At 49.1% G+C, this 12,361-nt stretch overlaps 1 protein-coding gene across 1 annotated transcript; it reads right to left on the bottom strand.

Annotated features, from left to right (window-relative positions):
• Positions 1–1,220: 1,220 nt before the first annotated feature.
• LOC123137286 (uncharacterized) lies at positions 1,221–11,091 on the bottom strand. The gene is made up of 7 exons (XM_044556982.1): positions 10,902–11,091; positions 10,681–10,770; positions 9,614–9,790; positions 8,790–8,960; positions 8,504–8,713; positions 2,567–2,652; positions 1,221–2,363 (listed from the first exon to the last, which is right to left on the bottom strand). Exons 1-7 carry the CDS (start codon positions 10,999–11,001, stop codon positions 1,716–1,718), a joined length of 1,482 nt encoding a protein of 493 aa, XP_044412917.1. The 5' UTR covers positions 11,002–11,091; the 3' UTR covers positions 1,221–1,715.
• Between the last annotated feature and the right edge of the window lie 1,270 nt (positions 11,092–12,361).

The raw sequence follows: 12,361 nt of genomic DNA, 5'->3' as shown, positions 1-12,361 counted from the left end.
GCAAAGGGGGCAAGCGCAGGCGGAGTACCGAGCCATCAGGCAAAGGTTTCCATATCGGTGCAACAAGACCAAGACCAGCAGGACGGCAGGACGGAGGTCACCATGGAGCCCAAGACGGCGTCATCACCAGCACCTTTGGGAGGCGAAGACCACATTTAGTCAGGATAGCTTGTACTAGTTGTCCCCTTTCAAAATGGTCGTTGTTGGATCCCTTCCCGCTCAATATTTGGGAAGAGGACCAGGGCCTCTATAAATAGGGCTAGCCACGACAATAGAAGGGACGAAGTGAAGTTCATCTACACACCACACCAGCCCAAGAACACCTCTCCTCGCGAGGCTATTCTTCCCTGTACTGTTCATCATCAGCCCAAGAGGCAATCCACCACCACACCCATGAGTAGGGTATTACACCACAACGGTGGCCCGAACCTGTATAAATCTTGTGTCTCTTGTGTTGTGAGTTCATCGATCTAGCTTAGGGATTGCGGCAAGGCTGAGAGCGAGATTCGGTAGGAGGAAATCTTCGTGCGCACCCCAGTGTTCGAACCTTAAGGGTTTTGCCGAAAACCGATATCCGACAGCAAACAATCCGGCGGGCGCTTTTGTAGACCCAAAACCCCACACGCGCGGGAGGGACCCCGTCTGGGCACGCGGAAGCTATGGGCTGCCCTAGGTCGACCTGACCGCCCCTAGAGCCTCGTGGATTCGCAGCCCTCCATTGCTGAAGAACGACGAAGAACGAGAAGAAAGATACAAGGGTATGGGACAGATGAACACGAAAAAGTAGTAGATGTGTTTGTTCGATTGTGTGTTGTTCAATCGGCCGTCACCCCTTAGGTATATAAGAGGCGGATGAAATTCCCGTACAAGAAAAGGACTCCAAATCATGTCCAAATCAGGCCCAAATCTTTCCAAAATTAACCGAACTCGGATTTAGGTAAGTATGGAACATCAGTTCGGTTTTCAGGTCTCACAAGCCACAAACGACCTCGAATGAAGATGAGCCCAAAAGCAAATTTAACTATTTCGACGAGACGAACCACTTTCGTGTTGAATGTTCTTTGATTCGAGGCCATCTTCATAGGCGAATCGCTCGTGCAAAAGAGTCTGTTACTTGCGCTATCCAGAGACACCGTGTTTGATAGGGCGCCATACAATCTCGGATTGATATGATTTTTATATCAGAATCGATATTTTTGACGAAACGAAGACAATTCGTGTAGAAAGTTTTCTCATATAAGGCCATTTTGGGGCATAATCAGTCCAATAGTGTTCTGCATACAAAATATCAGTACTTTAAACACAACTTCGGCCTTAGAGATGACATCGGATGGCTATGGCCCAAATATCAAAGTTTCTTCTTCTGATGATACAGAACATTCTTACTCACTTCTCTATTTAAGGCCTTCTTAATTATGTTTTGGACCATACCAAAATCTGGGGTCAACAGTTGCTTTCTGCGAAAATTACATCCGGCTTGCCGAAATCGCATAGTAGATACATGCTACCTACTTACGACGTACGTCTACCCCCACCTAAATTGCTAGACTGACTTTACCTGCCACATCTTGCGGACGGAGAGTAGGGCGAGACAGTGACCCATAAGCAGCATCCTTGTGCTTTTAGTACACTGGGGGTAGAGACGACGTCGAAAGACACCCTAAGGCATGACGATAAGAAGGCTGTAGGCACAATGACGAGAGCTCTTCCATCAGTCAGTACCTGAAGCCGCTGTCAGCACCATATTTGCTTCTCATGTTGTAGTGATCATACTTCGGATCGCTGTAGTCTGCCGCTTTCATCTCTAAGGGCTTAGGCTCTGGATGCCCAGTCCCATAGGTAACCTCCCCACTCTTCTCCCGATGACGGTGACGGAGCCGGTCTTTTGGGACCTTTGCGCTTGCTTGAGGTGTCTCGGTTGAACCGTAGAACTCAGCGTACTCCTGTCTCTTGGTGGACCTGTGCTTGCTTGAGAGAGTAGAATCCCTGAATTTCGATGATTTGATGCTCTTATGAGCCTTTGCCACAGTCTCGTTAGCAGCACTAGGAGCATGGAGCGTCTCGGTTATCATTGGGGTGCTACTGAGCTTCTGGGCTACTGGGTTCTCCTCCCTGTCCTCGGGCATCACAAGCCTATCTTTGAGAGGAGTGAGGCCTGTTTTTTTCTTCACACGTTGCATGCGTAGCGGGGCAATGTTGAGGACAAGATTCCCCACACCTTCAACAGCAAGCTTCAGTAGATCAGCAACAAGTGTCCCAAAAGACGGCCATCCCGCACTTGGTTCCTCTTTAAGGCTCTCCACAACCAAAGGTGGCTTTCCTGCAGTGCTGCTCTCTTGTTTACCATCTTCAGATGCTTCTATCTGAATTGTCATCGAATTTTACTTTAGTAAGCAGCGGTTTCATTTGAGAAAAAGAATTAAGAGATTTGCTGTTTCAGTCTGCTCTGCTATTTAACAATTAAAAGAAGTACATCAAAGAAAAATCCAAGAAAACCAAACTACATATTCCCTGTGAAAAATTCTACTTCATGGACAACTGAAACCCAATATACTAGATAGGATACCTTTTCAGAAGTTGATGAACCAAATCCATGCTGTACCACAGAAAAGAGATATCCAGCCACAACGGCACCAATAACCAGTACGATATCTGTGAAAAAAAAAGTGATATCAATGATCAAATCTATTGACGCAGTTGCATTAAGTACCACATGACCTGAAATAATGATCAGCATCGGCAGCTTTATCAGGGACAATCAGCATGAAACTAACCATAAATCCGACCATTCTTATTATCAATTTATCATAGTTAAGGTAGGATAAAAGGTCAACGATTCCATCGACCATATGACCCATCAGTTAATAAATTGCTGTTATGCTACTGTTATAAGTTTGAAATTGATATGACTATATATTGCGCTGAAAAATATTTACAGACTATTGCTGAGATGGGGTGCCATCATTGTGCATCACTTTTCAGCATAAGGCCCTTTGAAGACATGTACAGCCAGAGCCTCCAAGAACACTGCTCCCTAAAGGGTGCCTATTTGGGGTCGGGTCTTGCTGCTGATCAGTCAAACACGTGCTAGACTGTTAGGTCATCCTTGGAATTTTGATGCCAAGGCATGGTGTTAGCACAGTATGTGCAGTGGCAGCATGAAAGTTGTCTAAGATTGAACGAATTTCCTACCCCGAGCAGCAAGCACACAGAAAGTTTGATATCGTACATGCTCTTGCTAGAATGAATTCAACTGACTGGAGGCAGTCCTAATTCAGTTCAGACCTGGAGCACTTCAGGGCTCGGGCTAAGCTATTTTTGGGAAGTACACTGGGTAGGCATAATAATCTGGTTTTCGACCTCATTGCCAAGGATGTGCACCAAATGCTAGCGACTGGTGGTTGGTTCACATTGGACAGCAAGGACCTGCAGCTGACGGGGAGAAGTGTGCAATACTTCAACACTCCCCCTCACATGTGGCTTCCTCGGGCCTACACAGACTAAAAGTGGGCTGCAATCTTTTTATTTAAATTGCGCCAGCCGGGACTTGAACTCGGGACCTCTTGGCTCTAATACCATGTAGAATTGCACGCACCGGCCAGCTCACCCAAAAGCACAAGCTGATTGGGATAAGTTTTTTTTCTTTGAAAAGGATGGTAGCACCCCTAGCCTCTGTGTTGATTGATACACAGTCATATATTATTTATTATTTGAGGATGCCAACCGAAGGTCCGAAGCCTTGCATCGATGCCAAACGAAACGGCTTTTAAAAAAAAAGACGAGCTCAACCAAAATGGATCTGACTTGCTACAGGATCTCCACAAACCTACCACAAAACCTATGTATGTGACAAAATTAAATGGAACTATGCTACTCCTAGACAAAGCCTTGAAGAAAGTATTGCCGTACATGCGCCAAAGTTGACCAGGCCTACCAAAGGTCGAACATGGGATTTTCTTTCCCGAAGACAAGCTTCAAGCCAACACCTTCAACAAGGAGTCAAGGACACAACGCCCTCATACCGACATTGCCTGATCCAGCTTGAAAGGGAAGATTGTGGGTTTTGAATAGTTTAGCGCCACCTCCACTGGTGGGTCCAGGGAGGACCCCCTAGTCGACTAGATGTGTGCTCTCTTTTGGAACCTGTGGGGCTTTGGGAATGAGGGCCGCCGCAGGCAACTAGTGGAATACATGCGAGAGGAGAACATCGACATTGTAGCGGTCCAAGAAACACTGCGATTGGAGTTCTCATTAGCAGAGCTGGAAGGTCTCAGTAGGCACCTGTTTGCTTGGCACTGGTTGCCATCTAGTGGAGTGGCCGGTCACTTCGAGGGCATCCTTCTGGGAGTGAAGGATGCCACCTTTGAGGTTGGGTCCATGGAACCGGGTGAGTTTTTTGTCAACATGGAAGTGTGGGGAAGAGCGATCAACTTCAAGTGGGAAGTGATTGTAGTATATGGGCTGGCTGATCATAGTCGGTCCCAATCTTTTCTAGACGAAATCCGCACAAAAGTCTCATCCGCATCATTACCGATCATAATTGGTGGTGACTTCAACCTCATTGGAGCTCCATCAGATAAAAATAATGCCCGGATCGACTTTCCGGGCATGCAGCGATTCAACGATTGGATCACTGATCTCGATATCCGAGAGTTAGACAGGGTTGGGGCAAGGTTTACTTGCACCAATCGGCAATTGGCCCCAACCCGGATTGTCTTAGACGGGTGTTCATGTCCCCGGATTGGGAACTGTGGTTCCCCCTAGCTTGCATGCAGGCCATCACCCGGATCGGGTCAGATCATGTGCCCCTGCTGTTATCATCTAGTGATGAGAGGCCTTGCCCGCCCCCGCGGTTCCGCTTCGAGTCCTTCTGGCTGCGGCAACCTGGTTTCATCGAGGCGGTTAAGGACCACTGGGTGGCAGCGCGGGTGGAGCCACACCGACAAATGTCGGCGGTTGATGAGTGGCACTTCTTGGCGAAACGATCTAGACAATTCATGAGGGGTTGGGGTGCTAATGTAGGTTGTGATCTCAAGATTAGGAAGGGAGCCCTGCTTGCAGAGATTCAAGTCTTGGACTTGAAGGCCGATGCCGCGGGCCTCTCTTCTGACGAATGGGTGCTACGCTATAGCCTAGAAGATGACTTGCTCCAGATCTACCGGAAGAAAGAGGAATATTGGCGCCAACGGGGGACCTTCAATTGGGTCCTCTTCGGTGACGCCAACACAGCTTATTTCCAGGCCATTCCTAACGACCGTCAGCGTCGATGCACCATTCCCCTTCTATTGGAAGGGGATCGGTTGATCTAGGACCCGGACGAGGTGCGGGCTCATGTCGACGGCTTCTATAAATCGTTGTTTGCCACGCAAGAACGCGTCGGTACGGTGTCAGCGAACTCGGTCTGGAAAGGGGCCCAGCGGATCTCGCGGGGGCAGAATAGCATGCTTCTGGCCAAGTTTGAGGAGGAGGAAGTGGCGAACATAATAAAAGGGATGAATCCCTCATCAGCCCCGAGTCCGGACGGTCTACCTGTCCGGTTCTTCCAGCTGTTCTGGCTATTCATCAAAAGTGAAATCCTCGCGTTGTTTCGGGAATTCGCTCAAGGTGTACTCGATCTCTCCCGGTTAAACTACGAAATCATCTCGCTGATCCCAAAGGTACCGGGGGCTTCGGATATCCGACAGTTCCGGCCTATCGCGGTTATCAATGTGATATTTTGGATTCTCGCCAAATGGTACGCCAATAGGGCGGCCTTTCTCGCCCCCAGATTACCCATCCGAACCAGACCACTTTCATTAAGGGTCGGTATACCCTGGATGGGATCCTGGTTCTCCATGAGGTTATTCATGAAGTCAAGAAGAAGCATCTCAAAGCGGTCTTCAAGATCGACTTTCACAAAGCATATGATACTGTGGATTGGTCCTTCCTTCGGGGGGGGGGGGGGGGTGTGTTAATTAGGAAGGGTTTTGATCCTCAATGGATTGCTAGGGTGATGCAATTGGTGATGAGCAGCCGGTCGGCAGTTAACATCAACGGAGAAGTAGGCCCTTACTTCCAAACAGCGCAGGGCGTGCGTCAAGGGGACCCTCTCTCCCCCTTCTTATTTAACCTTGTAGTCGATGCCCTCACAGCCATATTAGACTTGGCCAAGCGGGCTGGACATATCAGGGGCATTTGCTCGCATCTCCTTGATGGCGGTGGGATTACCCACCTCCAATATGCATGACACGATTTTGATGGTTGAGGGGCCCGACGAGGACATCTGACACCTCAAGTTCCTTCTACTATGCTTCCAGGAGATGTCCGGCCTTAAGATTAACTTCACCAAGAGAGAGGTGATGGTGTTGGGATACTCCGATGAGGAGAAGCGTCGGATCGCAAACCGGCTTAATTGCCGACTGGGATCATTTCCGACGTCTTACTTGGGCATGCCCATTAGTGGCACCCGCATACTGGAAAAGGACCTTCGGCCGACTGTGTCCAAGGTCCAGTATCTAGTCGAGCCATGGCAAGGGAGGTGGCTCTCCAAGGCGGCTCGGGTTATCCCCATTAACTCAATGACCAGCTTACCCATGTATCTCATGGGATTCTACAGTCTAAATGAATCCCTCCATCACGATATCACCAAGTACCAGTCCTGGTTCTTTTGGGCGGGGGGAAGGGTGATAAGCAGAAGTACCATATGGTGAAATGGTCGGAGATTTGCAAACCCAAGGACTAAGGGGCCTTGGCATTATCTCGTCCAAACGAATGAACATAGCCCTTTTATCCAAATAGCTATGGCGGATCACCTCAGGGGAGGGTGGGCTTGGCTGGATATTATCCGCGCTAAATATTTGCAAGGTCAGGGCTTGGAGTTTACGCAAAGATTGGGTGGCTCCCAGTTCTGGCAGACGATCATCCAACTCATGCCAGCCCTTCGCCTCGGTTCTTCTATTTCGATCGGAGCCGGTACCACCATCCAACTCGAACCACATTTTCTTTGCATGCCCCTCTACGAGTTTTTTATGGAGCTGCCTTCGCAAGGTGGTGGGTGACAGTTGGTGCCATGCTAACCTCCCGGACATGTTTGCGGAGGTTCTCGCATTTCCCGGTACAAGGCATCCCTCCCTCTAGGTGTTGGTTGGGATGCTGATGTGGACATTATGGAATCATTCCTCTGCGAGTGGCTGACACCATATACAAAATATGTGGCTTTCTACAGCTCTGGAGGCCGCTTAGCAAGCGTCAAGACCGTGTCTCCATCGACAGGATGATCGTCGAGCTCCGCTCCACAGCTTCCAGACTTGCACCACCACTCCCCCCCCCCTCCTCCTCCGGAGCCGAATTAGCTTATGATGCTTGATGCTCGATTTTGGGGATTGGTGTGCTGCGCCCCCAGCAAGACTTATGTATCTCGTACTTGTGTGTGTGTGTGTGTGTGTATTCGGACCGGTCTCCGGATCCTTGCTACTGTTACTTTGTGTTGTGGTCGTTGCTTTATAATATAAGCGGGGGGTAACCCTTTTTCGTCAGATTGTGGGTTTTCATCCAGAGTACACACATTGTTGTTATTGAATCCATTCGCATGCCTAGAGCACCATCAAGCCCTTGAGGACGATGTTGGGCGGTGGCTCCATGCGCGCCTCCGGCAAGCTCGCAAAGGCGGTGCCATGCCTTGAGATTAGCCCGCCTTGCTACTCCTTGACGTACCGGTTCCGACATCACAGACATAGCGGTCGCAGCAATCCTGCAGGTTACAACGCCACTGTCCCCCGTAGTAGTCGCCGTTAGCATAGCTCTTGGTCCCACCCCATGGCGCCACTCCTCCACCCAAGTGCTGCGGTAGGTGGTATGTCAGGCCCAACAAAGACACCCAGCCCCTGAATCCGGCCATCGCAGAACTCCCCCTTAAAGGTGGCCTGACATCCAAGAGAACCGGCCCTTGCCGGACGACTTCCCACCCTACCACACCCCTCCCCCCTCGTGCAAAGCCATGTTGACTCGCAAGCACTTGCCCTTTCCATGTGGGAGATCCAGCTGCAAGACAGTACCGATGATCGCAAAAGGGGGAAGTAGCAGCACAGGAAGGCAGCAAGCAGCACAGAATGGCCTTGGCTTTCTCCTCCCCAAGCTCACTATGTACACAGTACCCTCTCTGTTCTTCTAATCCCCCTAACTCAATTCTCCATTCCAGTGTCAATCTCTGTTGTTCTCCTGTATTGATACTTTGGGACTACAAGATCAAACCAAATTCTATCCCAGGCCTTCCAAACAGTATCAATGCAACACTCAACATAACAAAAGACTCGCATGATCAAATCATGTCCTTAAAACAAGGTGCATCCCTTTCCTATTAAAAATGTTTCAGTTATTTTCACATGTCCAGTCCTAGTCCAGGAAACCATCTTTCCAACAAAGGGTTTGAAGAATCTCAATAATAAATGGGATTAAAACTTCTCCTAGGAAAAACATCTGTGTACACTAGAATAACAAACAGAAACGAGTAAACAAGATAATGAACCTGAAGATAGGAATGCGGCATCCTGGTAAGTACAGTTCTCTTGCGGAAGGACGATTTTCCGAAGGGCAGCATTCCCACGGTCAATGACCAACAGAGAGCACATTTTCTTCACATATACAACATCAAAATCAGTAGAGAACTTTGCATCTTCACTGGGACCATCCCTATACCCTGGGATATTGGATTTTCCTCCAGCAATAGTGGTCACCCCTACACAGAAATTTCAACCACCAACTGTTAAAGCAAAACAAATGGATGACCTTGTACTATTAAACTATTAGCTTACCTGACTCGCCAATCTTTCGAATTGCCAAATTTGCTGTATCAGCAATGTAAACATTTCCTGTATCATCCACAGCAACACCAGTGGGGCGTTTGAATCTTGCATCAATAGGTTTACCATCGATATGACCTGCATGCCCCTGGAAAGAACCAGCAACTAGCCTTCCCCTGCTATCTGCAGAGATTGTAATATCATTCCCATTAGCCAAACTATTGGGACTATGCTTACAACATATAAATTATATTCATTTAGGCACATGTGCATGCTCTTAGTTAATTTGCACATCAAAGTGCGTTTCATACTACTTGAACAGACGAGACCAATTTCTTCAAGGATGCCCTAAATCCAGTTGCAACAAGGTACTCTTTGGTGACAGTAAGTCAAGCATCGCCACTTAAGAGGAAATATTAGAAAAAAAATTGTGCTAGTTATAGGATCTCACGTTTGTTAGCTACCGGACAAATCTATAAAGGTCAGGAGTTTAAACATATTTCCTTGTAACTAAAGTTTGTAAGCAATATAAATAAAATGTGGCCCTGCACGGTTAGATACGTTTCCACAGATCCTTGACATCATCACAATTTGCATACTTCTTGGTTACTTTGGATAATCCACTGATATGTTCAAGAAATTGGTCCAAAAGTTGCATCTGGTAGTTTGTGTTTTTCTTTAAAAAGATGCCATGGTCCACAATGAGGATAATCATGGCCATTCTTCAGAAAGACCAACTGATTTCATACCATACAGAAGCCCCACAAAATGTGCACAGAAGTACTTAAAGAGAACTATATAAGCATTGAACTGTGGGCAGCAAGAGAAAAACATACATTCAGATAATGGTGGGGTTATTCGCACAATGTTGCTATGTGCTGAGTCTACTGCAAGAAGCTCTCCACCCTCAACTGGGGACACCCTAATGGTGTGGGGCGTGACACCGAGCTTGTCTCCTTCAACAAGCGTCTCAACAAAGTAGCCACTCTCAAATTGCACTGCTACATTCCCATCTGCAAATCAGATAAATACCATAACTATGAGATTAAGCTCAAGCAAAAACAAAAAATATCATCAGCCACTATAACCCACATTCACCAGCTGTGACTGCAAACGAGTTAAACCTGAATCAGTTTAACTCTTGCCAGATAATTCAGGTCAGGCCTAGAATGAGGACTAAACATCAGCATAAATCTGGGCTTAAGAGGTTCACATGTCATCGAGACAAACAAATATTAGAAAATGTTCAAAATGTTTGACCCATATGAGAATATTATGGTTAGTACAGCTGCTCCTGTTTTATTCCTATCTTTCATTTATTGATGAGAAAATTCAATATATGTGTGCCAAGAATGAAAAGAGGTTTACTACGTACATCACAAAGATACAAACAAATTCATTTTGCACAGCTTTCAAACTGAGTGACCCTACAATCAAAGAGGAAATATTAGGTCGCCGTACTGGTTTGTTGAAAAAAACCGAGCCATGCCAGAGATGGGAGTAAAATGACAAGACTAAAACATGCTATTTGCTAAAGAGCTATGAACTTTACAAGGACAACCTGACAATATTTATGCAAAGGCCTGTATAATATAGAAAAAAGAGATGAGATCTAGAGAAATAATTAGCTTCCGTCGAGCCTCCCCCCACTTCTTCTACCACAGTTATTTCGTACTTCCATTCAGTGTACTATTAGTAATTAGAAGGTTAGATGGAAATCGGTCACTAAATTGCAGCTGCGCATCTTACACCAAGATCAGAAGCACAACAAACTTCGAAGCCAAATAGAATCGCATCTCTCTCCCGCTCTCCCGAATTCGCAAGGCTCGCTAATCTTCAACAAACAAACTAAGCAAACCCTCGAAACGGGGGCAGGATCAGCAACTAGCTAGCGCCCACTCACCATACTGGGGGTGTGAGGACTGCTCGGGCGAGTGGGGGGGAGAACCGCGTGGCCACTTCACCACCGACGATAGCTGCCTCACGATGTTATCTGCAATCAATGCCGCTATGAAGTGAGTAAAGCCCCCGCAAAGAAAAATGAAGTAAGTAAAGCGGAGCGGAGAAAGCAAGATCGAATCCTGCATTTTGAAGAAATGAGCAATAAATGCTGGATGGATTGACCTGTGGGGGTGGCGAACGCATTCGCGTCGAACTGGAGGACGACGAAGAGGAGGAGCGCGTTGACGAAGAGGGAGAGCACCGGCATGGATCCCAACCTCATGGCGAGAATTTTTGGTGGCGCTGCCGCTTCTGGTGAACCTCGGGTTAGAAAGCAGGGGAAAAGAAAGGGGAAAGCGAAAAGGAGCTTTACTGCTTTAGGCTCTGTTTGATAGCAAAGTATTTTTATAATATCACAGTTTTTTTGTTACTGTAGTTTTAATTACTGTAACATGTTTAGCCACCAATAAAAACTGAGGTTAACCCTAAAAAAATACTGAGGTACTAAAACTAAGTATTTCTAAAACTAAAGTATTTTCACTGTCTAAAAAAACCTCGAACCTCTTTTTCTAATACAGAGCACGTGAAAAAAACGAGCCCAAGCCCCCTCTCCTAGGAGCCCTCTCCTAGCCCCCTCCGCGCTCCCTCCGGCGACGGCCACTCTGGCCCTGTCGGCCACCCCCACCGCGTCGGACCGCCACTCCGGCACCGGCGCCCACCCCATGGCCTTCCCCTCTTCCCCTGCCTCCAGCAGATCTCGCGAGCGCCGATGACTCGACTCGAGCCCCTCCTCGGCTGGCTCTGACTCCGCCCCTCGTTCCCACCAGGCTCTGCTCGCCTCCCCTCCCCAGGCCCTCTCCCTCCCCGCCCGTGTCGCGTTTCTCGCCGCCCGCCGTGCGCCTCGACCCCTGAGGTGCACCGGGTCATGCACGAGACCTCTGACGACACTGACGGCGGGTGGGAGGTGGCCTCTGGCCGACGGCGCCCGCGCCCTGAGTCCCTCCCGCCCCCGGCCCGACGGTCGCCGCGCTCGCGAGGTCGCCCATCATCCCGCCCCGGCCGCCAACCGTGGCGAGTGCCCGCGCTGCTTTGGCCAGCACCCCAGGTCGGAGTGCAAGCGAGATGTGCGCCGCTGGCATTGCCGCTTCTTCAGCCATATTACGCGGTTCTACACCAGCCCTCTGTCGCATCCTTCCTCTCCTAGCGGTGCACCGGCGGCGAAGCGCCCCTGCGCGTCCTCGCCGCGCTCCGGTGGTTCCTCTACCTCGAGTGTTGCAGGCCCGTGCCCACCTGCGTCCTTCGGGTTGGGGCCGTGCCTGTCCTTGACCGCGTCCCTCGTCGCTGCGACTTCCAGCCCGGCGCCCTCTCCTTCCTCGGCTCCTGCCGGCTCTGCCGCTTCCCTGCCCATGTTCGGCCACCCCGCGCTGCGGCCGGCCGCAGTCATCTGCTTCATGCCGCGCTCCGCGCGTGTCGATGTCACGGAGCGTGCCCTCGACCTCGCCCTCGTTGCTATTATGGCTGGGAACAGCTCTGGCATCTCTGCCGCGGACATCGGTCTCGAGATGTGCTCGCATTTCTCGTTCTCGACCGCTGACTTCTCTGTCCACCGGCACCGAGACGATGAGTTTCTCCTGTGGTTCCGT

This window comes from Triticum aestivum, chromosome 6B, assembly GCF_018294505.1.
Source record: "Triticum aestivum cultivar Chinese Spring chromosome 6B, IWGSC CS RefSeq v2.1, whole genome shotgun sequence".
NCBI classification, from domain to species: Eukaryota; Viridiplantae; Streptophyta; class Magnoliopsida; order Poales; family Poaceae; genus Triticum; species Triticum aestivum.
The sequence above is the reverse complement of the archived record's forward strand: the minus strand, read 5'-3'. Positions and strand labels throughout refer to the sequence as shown.